We start from the raw sequence: 17,978 nt of genomic DNA, 5'->3' as shown, positions 1-17,978 counted from the left end.
TGAAACCATATGGTATCTGTCTTTCTCTGTATGGCTCATTTCACTTAGCATAACACTCTCCAGTTCCATCCATGTTGCTACAAAGGGCCAGATTTCATTCTTTCTCATTGCCACGTAGTACTCCATTGTGTATATAAACCACAATTTCTTTATCCATTCGTCAGTTGATGGACATTTAGGCTCTTTCCATAATTTGGCTATTGTTGAAAGTGCTGCTATAAACATTGGGGTACAAGTGCCCCTATGCATCAGCACTCCTGTATCGCTTGGGTAAATTCCTAGCGGTGCTATTGCTGGGTCATAGGGTAGGTCTATTTTTAATTTTTTGAGGAACCTCCACACTGTTTTCCAGAGTGGCTGCACCAATTTGCATTCCCACCAACAGTGCAAGAGGGTTCCCGTTTCTCCACATCTTCGCCAGCATCTTGATAGATGATTTTTAATCAGCTCTCTCCAGCAACTAAGAACTGCCTAAAAGTCAGGGACAAAGTCAAGAGCTTTCATTCCAGGGGCCATGGCAGAATCTTGCAGTGCACTCCGTGACCTCGTCTGCAAAGCCCAGGCTGGAAGCCAGGAGGTGGGGTGGCGGGGCCACATCCGTCATGCCTGGGAGTCTCGGTCCATCAAAGTCCTGGACCTCCACCCCAGGGCTCACAGAAGTCCCAGCTACAGCAAGAGCAGCCTGGAGGCAGTGCAGCTCGTAAGACCCGAGACATGTTTCCTCCAGGGTCTTCACGTGCGGCCTTTCCTGAGTCATGCAAACTATAAAGTGAAACAGGAAAGTAACTGACCTGCCTACTTGTAACGGAGTTCTAGAACTATATAAAACTCTCCACAAATAGGAGGCACCTCTAAATGTCCCTCCCTCCTCACCCTCAGATCTGTGATTCTACCTCCCCTGACACCCACATTCTGCTCGGGAGAGTAGTTGGTTTCTGTGGGGTGTTTTCCGGTGCCTTATCCACTCCTGTATCCCCACAGGACCCAGCAACCAAACTCAGCCCTTAGGAAGTGCTCAAAAGACATCTCTTGACTCGGTAAATGGATGTACCAGTCCCTACCCACTGCTCTGCCTATGCACATGGGTGAGCACTGTGTGTGTGTGTGTGTGTGTGTGTGTGTATACACACGTGTTCACGTATGCATGTATCTGTTTCTGTGTGGGTCACCATCTCATGTCAGCAGATATCTGTGCACAAGTGGATAGATTTCTGCTTTGCCGCTTCTCTCCCTTCACCCCAAACTTTTCTCAGCTACCTGTCCCTGGAATGTAGGTCCCACGTAAGGTTTCAGTGAAAGAGTTTGAAATACCTTGTCCTGGACCATCTTGTCCATCATGGGCAAGCCTAGAAACACCCTCCAGGCACCCCTTCTGGGGCACAGCTGGGAGCTGGCCCTTGGGCGCTCTCTAGTGGCCACTCTAGGGAAGTGTCCCAGAGTGCCATACTCCCCAGCGCCCCTAAGCAGGACCCTGGCTTTGGTTGTGTCTGTCACCCCCGACAGGCCTTCAGCTCATCTCCAAAGCCCTCTGCACATACAACCCCATAGAGCTCTGTCAAGCTGAGCTATTAGTCAAAGGCAAAGACAACTAATACAAAGAAATGGAAACAGCTCCCAGCAACTTTCTCTGAAGGCCTCTTCCCGGTGGTGCCCTGTGTGCTCGGATATATGCCCCATGGGCCCAGCCAAGCCAGACACCCCAAGAGCAAAGGCCTTTGGGGGCTCAGACATCGAACCCCAAAGAGCACAGCTTTCAGCTAGAACCACCTCGTACCAAAATCTCCCATGCCCGGTACAGGAGGATTCTGGTGGCTTAGCCATTTTCTCAAACACCCCAGGGACAAGTTTCTCCCTAGCTTCCCAGGGAGCCCATTTCAGCCCCCTCCATCCAGTCACCCATGGTGGGGGGAAGTGGGGTACCCAGGAAAGAACATCCAATTCCGACTCTGGCTCTGGGACTAGTTGTGTGTGACCCCTGGACATGACCTTAACCTCCCTAAGTGGAAAGTACACCCAGAGGCCTGGAGTCCTGGCAGTTTGGAGTGTCTTGACCTCAGAGCCTGAATGCTGGCTCTAAGGAACCTCATTCTAGAAGATTCAGGACCCAGTGGGTCTGTGTGTGCACAGTGGGAGGCTGTGAGTGCCCAAATCAGGATTGCCTGGCTCCCCGGGGTGGGGGACTCTCTGTGCACCAGGGTCCAGGTTGCTGCAGGTGGGGTGCAGCCTGTAGACCAGACCTCTGGCTGAGGTAGTGTATGAGCCAGAAGACAGGCAGGGGTTTCCACCAAGAAGCAGAGGGTGGGTCCTGCCCTTGAACGGAGTCCTGTATGGCCGGGGTGGGGTGGTCTCAGTGCTAAGTGAGGAGCCCTAGACTGGGTCAGACCCTGGCCACTGACTTGCTGTGGGGCCTCGGTGAAGCCTTCTTCTCTCTGGCTCATCTGCTCAACAAAGCTCAGACAAAACAACAGCTCAGCTCTATCCCGGCCCATCCTAGTATTCCCAGACTTCCGGGAGGGTGGGGGTGATGACAAACTGGGTGGCCTAGGGCTTGCCCCATTCACACATTTAAACAAAGTTTGAGCATCAGGTTTGTGCTGGGGGTTGGGGCTAAAAGGGGAGCAAAGTAGAGGATGAGAACCACCTGTGCACTTTCAAATCCTCCCCCAACCCCAAATGGTTCTTTATTTAGCCATCTTCTCTAAATTTATTTTATCGATGAAATAACACATTGGTATGCCGGTTTATTTCTAATGCACATGAGCACATGAGATTAACTCTATAACTATTTCAAAATGTTGTCTGTGAGCTGCCCCCCCCCCCCCATCATCTTTTGTGTGCAGACGCTTTGCTTTGGGAGGTTTACCTCTGCCCTTACGACAGTACAGCGTGATGGACAAGTCAAGGGTCAAGCTCGGTGAGCTGCAGGAGTTCATGGCAGGGGCAGCCGACTACAGAAACATGTCTTTTTATCCTGATGCTCTGGCATCTTGACGTCTTGCTGACTGACCCAGGAGGGACCGTCCCTCTCAGGGTTAGTCAGTTCCTGGGGATGGTAAAACACGTGTCTATGAGTGAGACTTTTCACTTGCAAACCAACCAACCCAGAGCCCATATCCCATCACTCCCTTTATTGGACTTTCACAGTTAGGACCACTGTCCCCCTATGCGAATCACCCCAGGGCCAGACATTAAACAACTACAGAGAGCCCCAGTGGCCCAGAGCCTACGGAAATGATCCAAACTAGCCGATCCTAAGCCTAGTTACCCCCCTCACCCGTTCCTTCCCTCGGAACCACAGTAAAGGCTCTTGTCCACATCTTACCCTTCCCTTGCTCCCCTGCCTCCTGACCAACTGGGATGCCTTACTCTGTGGTCTTACCCGGCATGGCGTGCCCTCTCGGGAACTGTGGGTAAGGAACGATGTCTTCAATGGGCACTTGTCTCCCGATCTGACGGCCTCATTATGCCTGAATAATTATAAAACTTACATTTGAAAACACTGACCCAGGCCTGAGGGTTCAGAGAGGGTTTCTTGGAGGATGTGACATCAATAATGAGCCTTAAAGGGGCCCCTAGGTGGCTCAGTTGGTTAAGCGTCCAACTTCGGCTCAGGTCATGATCTTATGGTTTGTGAGTTCAAGCCCCGCATCAGGCTCTGTGCTGACAGCTTGGAGCCTGGAGCCTGCTTCAGATTCTGTCTCTCTCTCTCTGTCTCTCTGCCCCTCCCCTGCTCATGCTCTGTCTCTCTCTCTTTCTCAAAAATAAACATTAAAAATAATCATAATAATGAACCTTAATGGGGCAGGGGTGGGTGTCCCCGGTAGAGGGGTCAGGAGCTACGGAAGGACGTGCTCTGATTGCACTGTAGGGTGGGAATGGGGGAAGGGGCTTTGTTTAGTCCTACCCCTTTGATCTCCAGGTTGTGTTTCCCAGTTCTTGAAAAACCCAAAAAGCAGATACATGAATTCTCTGTATTCTGCCATTGCTGTTCTGGCCTAGGGGAACTCAGAAGCCCAGCCAGGTGCCACCAGCCTGGGGAGATGTCACGGGTCCACCCACTGCAGAGGGAAATGTGAAGGCGAGGCGGAGCAGAGCCACTCACGCCAGCCTCACAGGGCACACGGGGGGAGCCCCGCAGCCATTCCCATCTACTGAACGGCAGGGCTTTCATGGTCCATAGAAATAGCAGCAGAGCCAGCCCAGACTCAAGGCAGGGCCACCAATCGGTCTAATTACAGGATGGATGTGAGCACCCCTACCGGCCTGAGGGCACATCCCCTTTCCGGTACCTTCTCTCCACTCCTTTTTTTTTTTTTTTTTAATATATTTTTTTTAATGTTTATTCACTTTTGAGGGAGACACAGAGAGAAACAGCATGAGTGGGGGAGGGACAGACAGAGAGGGAGACAGAATCCGAAGCAGGCTCCAGGCTCCGAGCTGTCAGCACAGAGCCTGATGTGGGGCTTGAACTCATGTACCGCGTGAGATCATGCCTCGAGCCGAAGTTGGACACGTAACCAACTGAGCCACCCAGGCGCCCCTCTCCACACTACTTTCGACGGACGTCTTACAAAAGATGCTGTCAGCCTGAGGAACTTGCAGTCATTGGAGAGCTGAGATCCAATCCTGGCTGGCCCTTCTCCTGCCTGAGATAGTCAAATCCCCAGGTTTCTAACCCCTCTGAGCCTCTGTTTCCTTCCTGTAAAATGGAAATAAAAATAGTTCCCATTCACCAGATTGTTTCAGGGCTAGAGAGCGCAAACCCCGAGGGAGCCCTGTGGGCCTCAGATGTACACAGCTTTCCTCCTGCCAGCCCTTCCCTGCCTGGGCACACACCTCCACCTTGCCTTTGTCGGAACACCCGCCCCCGCCTAGTTCAATTTTTCAAGTGGAATGTCCTGGAAAGCAGACAGGTTGGCTAAAAAACCTGAGCATCCTCCCAACGCCGACAATTAAGTGAAAGAAGCAGCTAGAGAGCCTGAGCCCCCACTCGGGCCCATCACCTCTTCCACCTGTGTCATGCTCCTGGCGTGGCCTTGGGCCCCTCAGATCTCACACCTAAGGGGCTGAGCGCCAAACCTGAGAGAAAAAGAACCTTCTCCCCCTCTGATGGCAGCCCCCATCCCAGTCATCAGTGACCACCTGCCTCGTTTCTATCCGCACCCCCACTCTGTCTTCATGGGTGATCTTAGTATCCCCGTCGCACCGCCTTCAACTTGAGAGCCCTAAGGAAATGCTGACCCAGAAACAAAACGAAAAGGATGTTCAGAGCTCGAGATTTCAACGGACTTGGCAAACCGAAATTCTGAAGAGGTGCTGAACATCTCCAAGGTTGTAATGCTGGCTGCTGGGGGAGCTCTGGACGGCAGGTCAGGTGCTGGCTTCTCGTGGTTGTCCCACTCACTCAGCACAGTAAAATAATTGAAGTCCCTAGCAGCCATCACGTGGGTGAACATGTGCAAGCACGTGTGCATTGTATCAAGCGAGCAAAGGACGCAAAGCAGCTGATCTCAACCCATAGGGGTTCCCATGGCCAGGCCCTCTGCACGGTGGCCCTGTGGGTAGGTCTGGGGAAGCAGCCTAGCATGCAGGTGCCTGAGGCCAAGGTAGGGCCAGGCCTTTCCAAGCTAGACCAGGCTGACAGGCAGACAGAGTAGCCTAGTGGTAGATGTATGCCTCAAAAGGTATATACTGAATATGTGTGTGTGTTGGGTGTGTGTGTCGTGGGGGGGAATAGTAAAAAAAGAATTTTTTAATGTTTATTTTTAAGAGAGAGAGAGAGAGAGACAGAGCGCGAGTGGGGGAAGGTCAGAGACACGGAGACACAGAATCTGAAGCAAGCTCCGGGCTCTGAGCTATTAGCACAGAGCCCGATGTGAGGCTCGAACTCACGAACCATGAGATCGTGACCTGAGCTGAAGTCGGACGCTCAACTGAGCCACCCAGGCACCTCCCGGGGGGTAAATTTTACTACAACCTCAGTGGAAGCCTATTTGGCAATGGGTTTCCCAAACTTTAAAAATGTGTATAACGTCCAAGAGGGAGAAAAACAGCTTGTGGTATCTGGGAGCCGGCCTGGCCCTCTTGCCGACGCCTTGCTGTTCTCCTGTTGAACACTAACAATTTTGCCGAAAATCAGGGTCAGACTAGCCGCGCTGTGCTGGGTCAAGAGAAAACAAGCCCCACCCAGAATCAGTCTGAACAGACAGAACCTGAACATTATTCAAACCCCAAAAAGGACCAAATATCCTTCCATCCTGGCTAATGCATTTGAGCAACTATTGCTTCTTTACCAACTACAGCTTTGCCTTAGTCTAGCGAAGATACGAGATACCCAACCTGAGAACTGTCTCTGCCCCGAGAGCATCCAATACGCAGCAAAGCCCTGCTTCCCCAGAAGCAGCTGGACCAAGTCCGAATCCTGTCCCACCTGCCTCCCAAGACGCCCTTACGGTGGTGCCCCACAGCTCCCCCTGGTGGCTGTCCTCCCTCACTGCAACGAGCCCTAAAGCCAACTTGGACTTGGGCGGGAGTAGTGACGATGTTCACCCAGGTTATTCCCTTTAAAAATTCAGCCTAAGGAAAACTCCTGTCCACAAACGTGTATGCATAAGGCAACTCAATGCAATGTGCGTGCATAATGGCAGCAAAACAATGGACACAATATGAATGTCCAGCAGTGGGCGGCTGGTTAGACACATTTTGGGTACCACAGAATACGTGCAGTCATTCGAAATGATGAGAAAGAGCTGTATTTATTGATATAAAAGTTTGCATAACATGATGGTTACATTATAGTATTACATGAAAAAAAAAGGTTTACAAAACGGCACGCGGGGGGCTGCAGAACTCCAAATAATCCCGCCTTTAAAAAGATAATAAATATTTCATACACTGAGGAAACAAGGCATAGAAAAATAAATACAAAAACATCAACAGTGATCATTTCTTGGTTTAGGGATCATGGTGCTTGCTTGTTTGTTTCATTTTCTTACCTGCATTTCTGGACTTTTTAGCAATGGAAATGTTTTGCTTAGGTAATAAGAAAAATAGAAACTTTCCAGAGCAAGAGGCTGGGCTGTTTTGAGAACACAGCTGAGATCAGAATCTGGGGTGAGGGTGGGGGAGGGGTTGGGCCTGGACAAGTGAGACTGGGGGGGCCCGGGGGGGGCCCGGCTGAGCCGTGAGGAGGGGAGACTGGGAGACGGGACCAGGCAGAGGTGGCTGGGCAGTGGGAGGAGGCAGACCCCTGCCCTGTTAGGGGGGTTGACGGTGGGGCCAGAGGCTGGGACTCGCTTCCGGAGAGGCGGGCTGTCTTTCTTTCCTTGTGCTGCCTGGGATGCCTGTCCTGTGAGGCGTTGGGTGGTCCCGTGTGAGGGGAACAGCCCGTGGTCGCTGCGCCTGGGCAGGACGAGGGGCGCTTGAGCTGAGGGCCACCGGGGGCTCGCGGCTGCTTTCCAAGCTCACACAGCACGCCACACGTCCCACGGGCACACTCGGACCCCACACAAATGCCCACCACAGCTGGGAGTGTGCCCTTATTTGGACACAGGGTCTTCGTAGATGTAATCGGGAATCCTGAGAGATCATCCTGGGTTTGGGGTGGGCCCGAAATCCAATGAGCGGTGCCCTTACCAGAGAGAGGAGAGGGAGTTGAGACACAGAAAAGAAAGGCTCATGAAGACAGACGCTGAGACTAGAGTGACACAGCCACCACCCAAGGGACACCAGGGACTGCTTCGAGAGGCAAGGAACAGACTCCACCTCATAGCCCCGGAGGGAAAAAAAGCCCACTGATGCTCAGATTTGGGACTTCTGGCCTCCAGAACGGCGAGAGAATACATTTCTACTGTTTTAAGCTGCTAAATATGTGACGTGGTGGCAATTTTAGGAAACTAAGATGCCTTCCCACCCTCTCACTGCCCAACCTATAAGCTGGGGTTCCCGAGAAAGTCAGGAGCCGTTAAAGAATCTACGGCCGGTGCATCCCGCCGTCATCTCCCAACTGGCCTCACTACCTGTCTCCTGTGGGTAACCGCTCGCCTGGGGCTGGTCCTTTAGAGGGAACTGGGCCATGTTTCAGGGTTGATGGTCACACACTAAAAGAATGCATAGGAAGAGGGACAGCCTGCAACTTCCTCGAGCCAGTAAAGGAAAACAGACTTTCCCGCCAAAACTCAGAAAGCATTTGTAAAAACCAAATCTAAGCTAATTCAATATAATCACATAAGCATTTAAAAAATAGCAAGTCAATACTTCTCCTTAGCTTCCAACGTACAAACAGCCACGATAATGAAGGAAATGTTATTTAAATCTATGGACGAAGAAGTGAGCCAGACAGAGAGGGGGAAAGGGCCAGATCTGATAGGATTTTAACAAAGGCGAGAAAAGACCCAACCCTTCCCAGAAAAGAAATCATAGCCACGCTTACTGCCAAGATCCAAAGAAAAAAATTTATTTACAATAGAGAATTTTATTTGAAACATGCATTTTTTTTTAACACAAATCAGCAAACGCAGATCAAGTTTACACTCCTTAAGGCAAGAGTCCCTGTGCAAGCTGTACAAGTTCGTATTAAATCCAAAAGCCGCTCACCCTGGGAACTCATGTACAGAGGGCAAGGCCAAGGTCAGCGATTTGTCTTTTATTAGAGAATCAGACAATCTCCCTGATACAGGAACTCTGAGGTCAACTTGCTATGAATTTATACTAAGAAAATGCAAACCAATAGCAAGAAATTCTGATAGTCTCCTTGGTACTGCATACAATCAAATCAATGTCGTTTAGAAAGGAAATACAGTAGTGCATACGAAAAAGTGAAAACAGAACCTGTCCGCGTCGCTGGAAGGACGGCAGTGTGCCGACGGTCATATTGCACGCAATGGTCAAGTCCAAACATTCGGTTCAAAGTTAGCTTTTCCCCATTTTGGCAATCAGTTCATCACAAATCTTGGTGAGTTCCTCTATCTCTTTATTCTGAAAGCGAAGACAAAACAGAAAAGAAAAGGCTGCTGAAATCTCCTGGCTGTCTGAAATCAAGCCCAGCAGAATGGTCTCTGGGCTTTCCAGGGGCCCGGGTGCCCCAGGCTTCTTGGTCCCCCTGAAATTCTCCAAAGCGGTACGAGGGATGAATCAAAGCACACATCCAAGCGCTAGCTGTGACCCTGAGCAACTCACACAACCTTTCTGAGCCTTGGTGTCCTTATCTCTGAAATGTGGATGGTAACATCTGTCTGAGAAAGGAATGCGGTCAGAATGCAAAGCTCCCCAGCAGTGACCGGCACGCAGCAGGGGCTGAACCAAGTATTGGTTCTCTTCCTTTCATTTGCCTCTGAGGGATGCGGACATGAAAGGACGGTCCAGGCTGAGCTCTTTGGTGGCTTTTTTGAGAAATGTCACCAGGAAGCATTGAGCAATCCTACTTGAATAGGGTCTCTAGCATTTAGAGGTTGCGAAACGAGGGGGTGCTGTGGATATGGGGAGGTGGGGAGAGGGGCAGGGGCAGATGCGAGATGCCTCCAGGTTCTCTTGTGCCATGCATGCCCTGCCCGTGTGCCAAAGCCGGTGGGGAGCCGACCACATGCTCAGCCCGCACCGACCAGCAGACAACACCGTCCGGGCTCTGAGACCGGGGATCCGACGGGATGAGTCCGTTCAAAGGCAGGTGTGGCTCTGCCCTGATGCCGACCTGCTTCGGCGGCCCATCTCGAACGGCCCTCGCCAAGGGGGCTGGATCGGTATCCCAGGAACACACCACAGCCACTTTTTCGAGGTCCCTGTGGACGGGGAGCCTTAACCTCAAGCCTCTCCCCTGGGGCTAACCCAAGACCCTTCTTCGGAAACCTCAGAACCTCCTCCTGGTCCAGCTCGGAGCCGCGTGTCCCGTGCTTTCCGGGATGGGCTCCGGGTGCCACCCCTGAGTGTCACTACTTGGGAAGAGCCGGGCCTCCTTAGTGGAAGACAAATTCAGTCCTCACTGCAGTTCAGCCACCAGCCCCCGCCGGGAGACAGCCCCACCCGGAAGGTCACCCCGGCTCACCCCCTGCTCGAATCCACAGCCCTGAGAGCTCCGTTCTGAGAGGCGCGGAGATGCCTGCGGGAAGAGGGGTGCCCTGCAGGAACGCAGCACTGGCCGCTCATCCTGAAATTACTATTCTCGCCAACCTGCGGCTGCTGGGGCCGCCCAGGATAACTTTTCATCTTACCAGCACGCTTCCTGGGTGCCAGGCACCATGCCAAACACACCCCGGGCAGCGGCCCCACTCGGTTCCCACAACAGTCCCTTCGTGGGAGCCACTGTTATTTCCACGTTTCAGCGAGGAAACGGAGGCTCAGAGAGGTTACGCGTCGCGCTTAACGGAAGGTCACACAGCTGGCTAGGCGCAGCAAGCCTGGAGCACAGACTGAGGCCGGCCTGGCTCCTAGACGGCTTTGCTATCTCACTTATTTAGCATAACGTCCAGCGACTGATGGCTGAGAGGCACTGGCGGACCCGCTATGGACTCCTGGAGGTTCTCCAGCTCTGTCTTTGCAGCATCGGCCCACTGCCTAGCAAACAGCCACCACGCAGCTCAGCTCACTGGGCACCAGCCTTTCCAGCACCCTGACTGGGCAAAATGCCCAGCGCCCTCACTTCAGAACTGCCTGGTGGGGAGGTGGGTGGGGGGGGGGGGGAGAGGATAATGCTTCTGAGTCTCTTTAAAACAGAGACCGTCCCTTCTGGATCTCAGAGTCCCGTAGGGAAGAACTCAGGGGATAAATCCATGTTTCCTCGGTTTTAGTCTCAGATGGTTACAGATCTATTTGTATCTTTTCTGTTCTCCAAAATGGTGCACCCCACCTCGCCGTCTTCTGTGTTTTCTAGTTTGCCAGAACGTTTATCATTACCTTCATTTGGCAATGAAGAGTCTCAACAGGCCAGGTTGCCTAGAAAACATCTATCCTGACTCGGGTTTTACCTCTACTGTTTTAGCTAACACCAGGATACAGTGCAAACACCATCAAATCCTGATGCAAACAGAAGGGAACAAACATATTGCTGCATTTTCCACCTAGAAACATCTGATGCCCAACTGCCCAAAATGCTGGGGGGAATGTGGTCTTTAACTTAAAGGAGTATTCCACTTTTCAGGAGTCACCCAATATGCCACACATGGATTATCAACATTCAAAGAATAAAAAATAAACACCCACTCGGGGCGCCTAGGTGGCTCAGTCGGTTAAGTGTCCCGACTTCAGCTCAGGTCACGATCTCATGGTTCGTGAGTTCGAGCCCCACATCGGGCTCTGTGCTGATGGCTCGGAGCCTGGAGCCTGTTTTGGATTCTGTGTGTGTGTGTGTGTGTGTCTCTCTCTCTCTCTGCCCCTCCTCTGCTCATGCTGTCTCTCACTCTCAAAAATTAATAAACATTAAAAAAATTTTTTTAAATCTTTAAAAATAAACACCCACTTAACACTAACAATGCAGTGCCGCTCAAAAAATACAGACAGAATGAGTAAATGCTGGTCCTGACTCTGTGCTTTCTGCTAGGAATGCGGAGCAGAGCCTGGAAAATTGAGGCGGTAGAACAGACTTGGGGTATTTGGCACCATCCAGACTTTTTCCTTCTTTCTTTTTTAAAAATACAATTCTGTCTGGCAGCCACTTGTCTTCATCCCAAAAAGAAAAGGCAAAGAACAAGAATGATCTGGAATGTGGGTTTTCTAGTGCTGAATTCTGGACAGCCAGGAAGACTGTGGACCCAGCACCATGCGACGGCACTGGTGCCATTGGCCCACAAAGGACACCCCCGCCCCAACCGTGACTACCCATTAAGGCCCAAATGCAGGTGAAGTGATGCTACCCCAGGCCACTGGGTTCTCGGATAACCATCCAGGGGACTCCGAAGGCTCAGTGGATCAACCATATGGGTTTGTTCTGGAAACATACTCAGGGAGGGAGACTGCCTGGCCCACGCTTACCCAGATTCGGACTCTTGGGCGGAAGGGGCTTCTCATTTGGACACCCGGGGAGAGGGTGTGTGCAGTGGACTGAGTGCTAGACCGGAAATCAGGACAAGCTAAGGGACCTCAGGAGGGTCCCCCCCATCCGTGGAAGCAGGCGGACATCTGGGGGACCTTTCGACCCCAACGTGGCCCGTTTTCTGCATCTGCCCCTGGCCTCTGGTGGTTACCCGATTCCCCCACCGGTAAGCGTCTAGATGCAGGGCGAAGTACAATGCCCGGCACATCGAGATTTTTCAGTAGATGTGTGACAAATGAATGGATGCTGAAAAGGGAGCGAAAACCAGCAGCAAACACCCAAGTGGACGGCAATTCCAGGAAGAGCAGAGAGGACAGTAACAGGGCTGGCCCTACACTGGATCTTCCGGATGGAGAACAAGCGTATGCTCACGAGGCATACACCTGTCCCGGGAGCCGCGGAGGCCGCAGGAAACCCCAGCCTCTGCTGATCTGAGGGTCTGACCAGCCCCACCGGCCGTCGGCTCTTACCTTCTGCTCCAACGTCCTCTCCAGAGCGTCCACACGAAGCTGCTCCTTCCGCAGACTGGCCTGGTAGGCGGCCTGCTCCTGCTGGGCCTTGCCTCGGACCTGCGCGATCTCGGCGTTGGCCCTACGGACACAAGGTGGGGGGGGGGGCGGCGGTGCTCAGAAAAGACCACCTTCCCCGGAGACCCTTCCCACCTTCCTCCTCTCAGCTCTGGACGGCGGGAACTGTCTGGATCCAGTTCCTACCAGCGGGGGCCTGCTTAGGAGCCCAGGAGCACCCCCACCCTGCCCCCAGCCCCCATTCCCATGAGGCCAAAACGCTTTGGGTGGGTGCCCTGGAGATTACAACATGCACGCTCCACTTATCAAGATGCCGAGGACACTGTTATCACAAGTCACACTGAAAAAACACAGAGGGATTATCTGCTTTTTCTAAGCCAGGGTCCGTGGGGTCGTTGGAGCTCCCAGCCTGCCTCGGCAGGGGGTGCCGAGAGGTCTTTGGGAGCAGACCTGAGGCCGCGTTACCTGTCCAGCTTTTCCTCTGCATGCACCTTCAGGGCCTGGTACCTCTGCTCCTCTTTCTTCACTCGGGACAGGTACTCCTGGGCACATTTCTTCAGCACTTCTTCATTCTGACACGACAGAGGACAGAGGTCGCACCCACGGAAGAGACAGCCCAGGCGCTGGGAACCCCGAGAAGTCCCTGATGCGGGTAGAACGCTGGACAGCCAAGTCCAGCTCCCTGTGCACTCTCTCAACCTGCGCCTCCTCCCCCCGCCCCGCACGTCCGGCCACCTGCTCGGCCCCGACACACACACACCTTGCGGAAGCCTTCAAGGACCTCCTTCATCTTCTCGTATCTCCTGAAGAGATCGGCCAGAGATTTCTCCACGGAGTTCAGGTCGGCCAGGGCTTGCTCCTTCTCCAGGACCAGCTGCTGGACAGTCTGGTGGGAGACTGACTTCTCCCTCTGCTCATCCTCTGGCAAGAGACACAAAGAACAGACGATGGGACCGGTGCATCCCGGCCTGGTCCCAGAGGCAGCCGAGGCCTCAGATCGCAAGTCGGTCTAAGCACGGGGCATCCCAGACTTGGGACGGACCCGCTCCCCGAGCCCACCCAGACCGTCTCTGAAGGCACAAAAACCCCCACAGCTCCGGCATCGCAGACCTGGGCCTTTGCAGTGTTAGAAGGGATGGAAACCAGCCACCGTCTTCAACCCGATCAATGCGGACCCCTCAAAATCGACATTCGAGGCCCCAGGGATGCTATGCGGTTGATGGTGGCCAACAGATCCATAAGGTGGGAAAAAAATCACTACTGAATTTTGTGTTGAGCAAGATAAAAAGGTATAGGAGTCTGCGCTCCGAGGAACAGGTCTTTCTGTGTATTATCGACATAAAGACATGGTTATTGGAAAAGAAAAAGGTTTCACCCTTAAAACATCCCATGAACCAAGGCCCACATAACCACCAGCCCTGAAATTCTGCTTCGCACAGAAACGGACATTTCCTTGGACACAGCAAATGTTTTAACTCCGACAAAAATGGAGCTCTTTCCGTCAAAGTGACTTTCTCAGTTATGTGCCTAAGAATTCTGGCCCAGTTCAGAGTGGCTGAGCCTAGTAAAAGGAACCGCTCTGTCCTCTGACCCCCACGACCATTCTACCGTGAACGTCCACGGCTCCCCACTCACTCGGGTTCCTGACACCAGGCCATGTCCCCAGAGGCGCCTCCCTGAGCACCTGCGGGAAGCGCCTCCTCCCTACTTTCCAGTCCATTCTCTTCCCAGCAGCATGCATGCACACAGGTGTGCACCAGCTGTCTGTCTGCCTAGAGTGCGCGCTGCGTGAGGGCAGGGTCTTAAGTCTTGCTTTGTCCACATCTTTAATCCCAGAGCCTAGGACAGCGCCTGACTCACAGGGTGCCTCAACACATCCGTGCTGTGAATGAACGAGCGGAACCTGGCAATCCAAACCCCAAGCCATGCTCATAACCATCTCTCTCCCCGAGCCTGTGAGTAACAGACCTGGAAGGAGGAAGCTCCCTTCAAAGCAAGGGGTGCACTTGTGATGAGCACTGGGTATTGTATCAAAGCATTTTTACACCTGAAGCTAATATTGCACTGTATATTAACTAACTGGAATTTAAGTAAAAACTTAAAAAAAAAAAAAAAAAAAAAAAGCAGAGGGATGCTGCTCTGGGTTCTTTCCCTTGCGTTCCTGGCGGATCGGCACTGTCCTGTCTCCTAAAGTTACGTGTATTCTTGTTGCGTGCTGTGGAGGGAAAGGGCTCAGGGCAGGGGAACCACATCCTGGGTTTTAGCTTCGGCTGTGATACAAACTCATTCAAAAGTCCTGGCTCTCGGGGGCTCAGGGCCTCATTTCCAAAATGAAGGGGTTGTCACACATGAACGTGCACCTGAATCAGCAGGGGCTTGTTTAAACACAGACAGCAGCGCCCCACCCAGTGAGTTCTGATCTGGCAGGCCTGCAGTGGGGCCGAGAATCGGCATCTGTGACTAGTTCCCCGATGATGCTGAAGCGGCTGGTCCAGGGGTCACGCTTGGAGAGCCACAGACCCGGAAGACGTCTGATGGACCTCCACCCCTGCCTCCAGAGCCCCCGCTGCCGGGGCAGAGAGGAAGGACCCAGGTGCCAGACTCTCGACTGCCCAGGTTCCGTCCTGGCTCTGACACTCCCCAGCTCTGCTGCCTTGGGCAGGGTTTTTAACCTCTAGGAGTCTCAGCCTCCTGAGCTGAAAGAGGGGTTCACATTACTTATCTCGTGGCATTTCAGGGAAGATTAAGTGAAAATGTATATGAAGCCTGTGACATAATAAGAACCCAGGATCAGTGACCCATCATCAACAGCATCACGGGCACCCCCAAACTGGCATGATGTCACATCAATCACTCAGGGAGGGGGAGCTTTTTAACACACGGCAAGAAAAGAACTGCCCGCAATCTTGCTGCGCCCAGGCTCCTAAAAGAAACGATGCTCCAGTAACCGAACGCTTGTTTTTATTACGTTTTAGCTGCTTCCTTAGTCCTCGGCACATGGTAAAATGCACATTCCGGGGCTGATCTGAGGCCACGGATACATTTCACTTGGCTTGTAAAAAGCCATTTATCAAACAGAGTCCATCTGATTTCCTGGATCTGAGACTTAGCTTGCCTCAGGTTTCCTGCCCTCCCCCCAAAAGGCTTGTAAAAATAGAAATTTCCCGGTTCCCAGGAGACGGAGGAGGTGAGAACGCGCCACAAATCTTCTTGCAAATTACACACGCAGTCAGGTTCTTCACATCAGGAAATCAGCCCCAAACTCAAAATGCTCCAGACTCAACAACAAAACAATGCCCTGGGAGATTTTTCTGTTTTGTTTTTCTTTTTGCAGGCAAAACATTATTAAACCATGTTTTTCGGGGGAGGGGGAGGGGGAGGGGGAGGGGGAATGCGGCAAATACACAATAGCAAAAGTAACAAAAACAGAAACAAACAAACAAACAGACAGACGTGGGTTGCAATGGGCAGGTGTCACGTTAGGTGAAGAAGCGTTTACTTACCAGGCTTGCCTGTGTGTTTTGCAAGCAAAGGGCAAGAAGCAACAGAAAATGGAAGCAAAACAGATAATCAGGGCAGTTGTTAGGAAAGCAAAAAAGAAATCAATTGCAACAACCTGGAATGCAGAAAAGCACAGAGGTCTTTTTTGTCCTGAATCCTAAGTATGCAGTCTCTGAACTCAAGAGCATATTCTCTTTAGTAACATGTGACGAGAACGGACGACGATGGCAGGACACGTGTCACGCTGGCGTGGAACATTTGTGACGGTTACACGGAAGCCAGGGAGCCGGGCTGCAGCCAGGAGGGGCTGGCGCAGGTGGGGTGAAGTTTTGACTTCAAAACGCTACCAATGTTCATTCTGCCTGAACTGCCAAGCTCCTGGAGCTTGAGTTTTTCCCTCTCACCAGGGATGCTGGGTAGGTGGGTGCAAAGGAGAAGAAGAGAGAGAGGAGGCTGGTATGTTTCCACGTATGGGGACCCACAGCCTGCCCAGCAAGAAGGCGAGTCCCGCCCGCAGTGACAGGGAGGGAGTCCTGGCTGTGCCTCAGCCCCACGCCATTGTCTACAAGGACACAAGGACCTGGAAATCTGCGGTGGCCCTCATCAATGCCCTGCAGTAGTGACTGACAGGTGACAGCCACAGACATGCCAGCTGATGAACAAGGTCTGAAAAGTGGCTGATGAAAGTGCCCGAGGACGGGGAACCAGGACGGGACATGCGTCACCCTGGGTGACAGCGCTGCCTGCAGCTAGGGACACCGGAGGGCGCTCACAGGGCCTCTGGCAGCGCTCAAACACCCCCAAAGAGGAAAATGCTCAGAGGGGTGAGATCACAGCTCTTGAAGAGAGGGACCCTTCGGCCAAACATACCAGGTCTCCCCGGGGGAGGGGGTGGGGGGCTGGGGGTGCGTAGCCTTAACGCCTGCGGTCTGAGCTCCACCCACTCAACCTGCCTAGAATTGAAATGTTCTCCCACCAATTGAAACTACTCCCACCGGCAAATAGGCTGCAAGGAAGTCAGAGCTGAGTCATCTTTCTGTCCAGCAGGGACGGGCCACTTGCGCCAGGGAGAGAGATTCTTACTCTGCGGTGTTTAAGAGGGAACGAATGTGTACTTCTATCAAAAACAGCCAGCCGAGTGCTAGCAGATGGCTCTGGACGGCATTCTCTCAGGGGCAGAGGCTCCTGCCCTTTTACCCCCATCTCAACTTTGGCCCAAGTGTCGTCACCAAGGGCAAAAATAACAATGTAGGGCTCTGAGATGCAGAAGGGTATTTCCAGATGAGCCACGGTAGGTCTGAGTGACGTTTTCACAACCTAAGACTCCAGGAGGCCACGCTGTGCTCAGTGTGCCAAACATTGTATATTGGAAGACATAAATCCTCCTTCCTGACCACTTTTACAGGCAGCTTTGGTTCCAAGAGGTTTTTTTTTTTTTTATATCTCATCCATATGTATTCATAAATTCATATACCAATTTAATAAAGAGGTTTCATTCGCTAGAAAGCATACGCCACGAGCTGATCCTTAGAAACACCCAAATGGACTTTCCCTGAGATCTGGGAGAAACGGCCTCTGTTGTAATATATCAAAATTAAAGCCCCTTTGAATAGAAAGCCCTCAGTTGTCAGCCTCTTCACCATTCCCAAGGCTGCTCTCATATTTCTCTTGGGACAAGCTAGAGGTGTGGTAGCATGACTCAGACCCAAACGTTTGAGAGAGAGAGGAATCATCTGTTAACCCAGCGTCCAGCTTCGACACAGAAACTGGTGTGCAGTGAGCTGGGGCTTTTACTCCATGTGTCCTCAGGAGTAAAAGATTTTTTTTTTTAAACTGGTATCCTGGACCTAAGCAAATAAAATAAAATAAATAAATAAAAATCTCCCCCGCCCCTGCCAAGTCATAGCATCGTTTCTGAATAGTGATCA

General features: G+C 52.2%; 1 protein-coding gene across 4 annotated transcripts in view; it reads right to left on the bottom strand.

Annotated features, from left to right (window-relative positions):
- Window positions 1–6,736: 6,736 nt before the first annotated feature.
- The window catches only part of LOC125933013 (transforming acidic coiled-coil-containing protein 2-like), a 124,976-nt gene continuing 113,734 nt past the window's right edge, over window positions 6,737–17,978 (bottom strand). For all 4 annotated transcript variants that reach the window (XM_049645862.1, XM_049645865.1, XM_049645863.1 and 1 more), the window contains 4 exons: window positions 13,310–13,470; window positions 13,015–13,121; window positions 12,493–12,613; window positions 6,737–8,976 (listed from right to left, as the gene is read on the bottom strand). In XM_049645862.1, the coding sequence (XP_049501819.1) occupies window positions 8,911–8,976; window positions 12,493–12,613; window positions 13,015–13,121; window positions 13,310–13,470 (455 nt within the window). In that variant the 3' untranslated portion in view covers window positions 6,737–8,910. The remainder of the gene's footprint in view (window positions 8,977–12,492; window positions 12,614–13,014; window positions 13,122–13,309; window positions 13,471–17,978) is intronic.

Source organism: Panthera uncia, chromosome D2 (genome assembly GCF_023721935.1).
Source record: "Panthera uncia isolate 11264 chromosome D2, Puncia_PCG_1.0, whole genome shotgun sequence".
Taxonomy (NCBI): domain Eukaryota; kingdom Metazoa; phylum Chordata; class Mammalia; order Carnivora; family Felidae; genus Panthera; species Panthera uncia.
The sequence above is the reverse complement of the archived record's forward strand: the minus strand, read 5'-3'. Positions and strand labels throughout refer to the sequence as shown.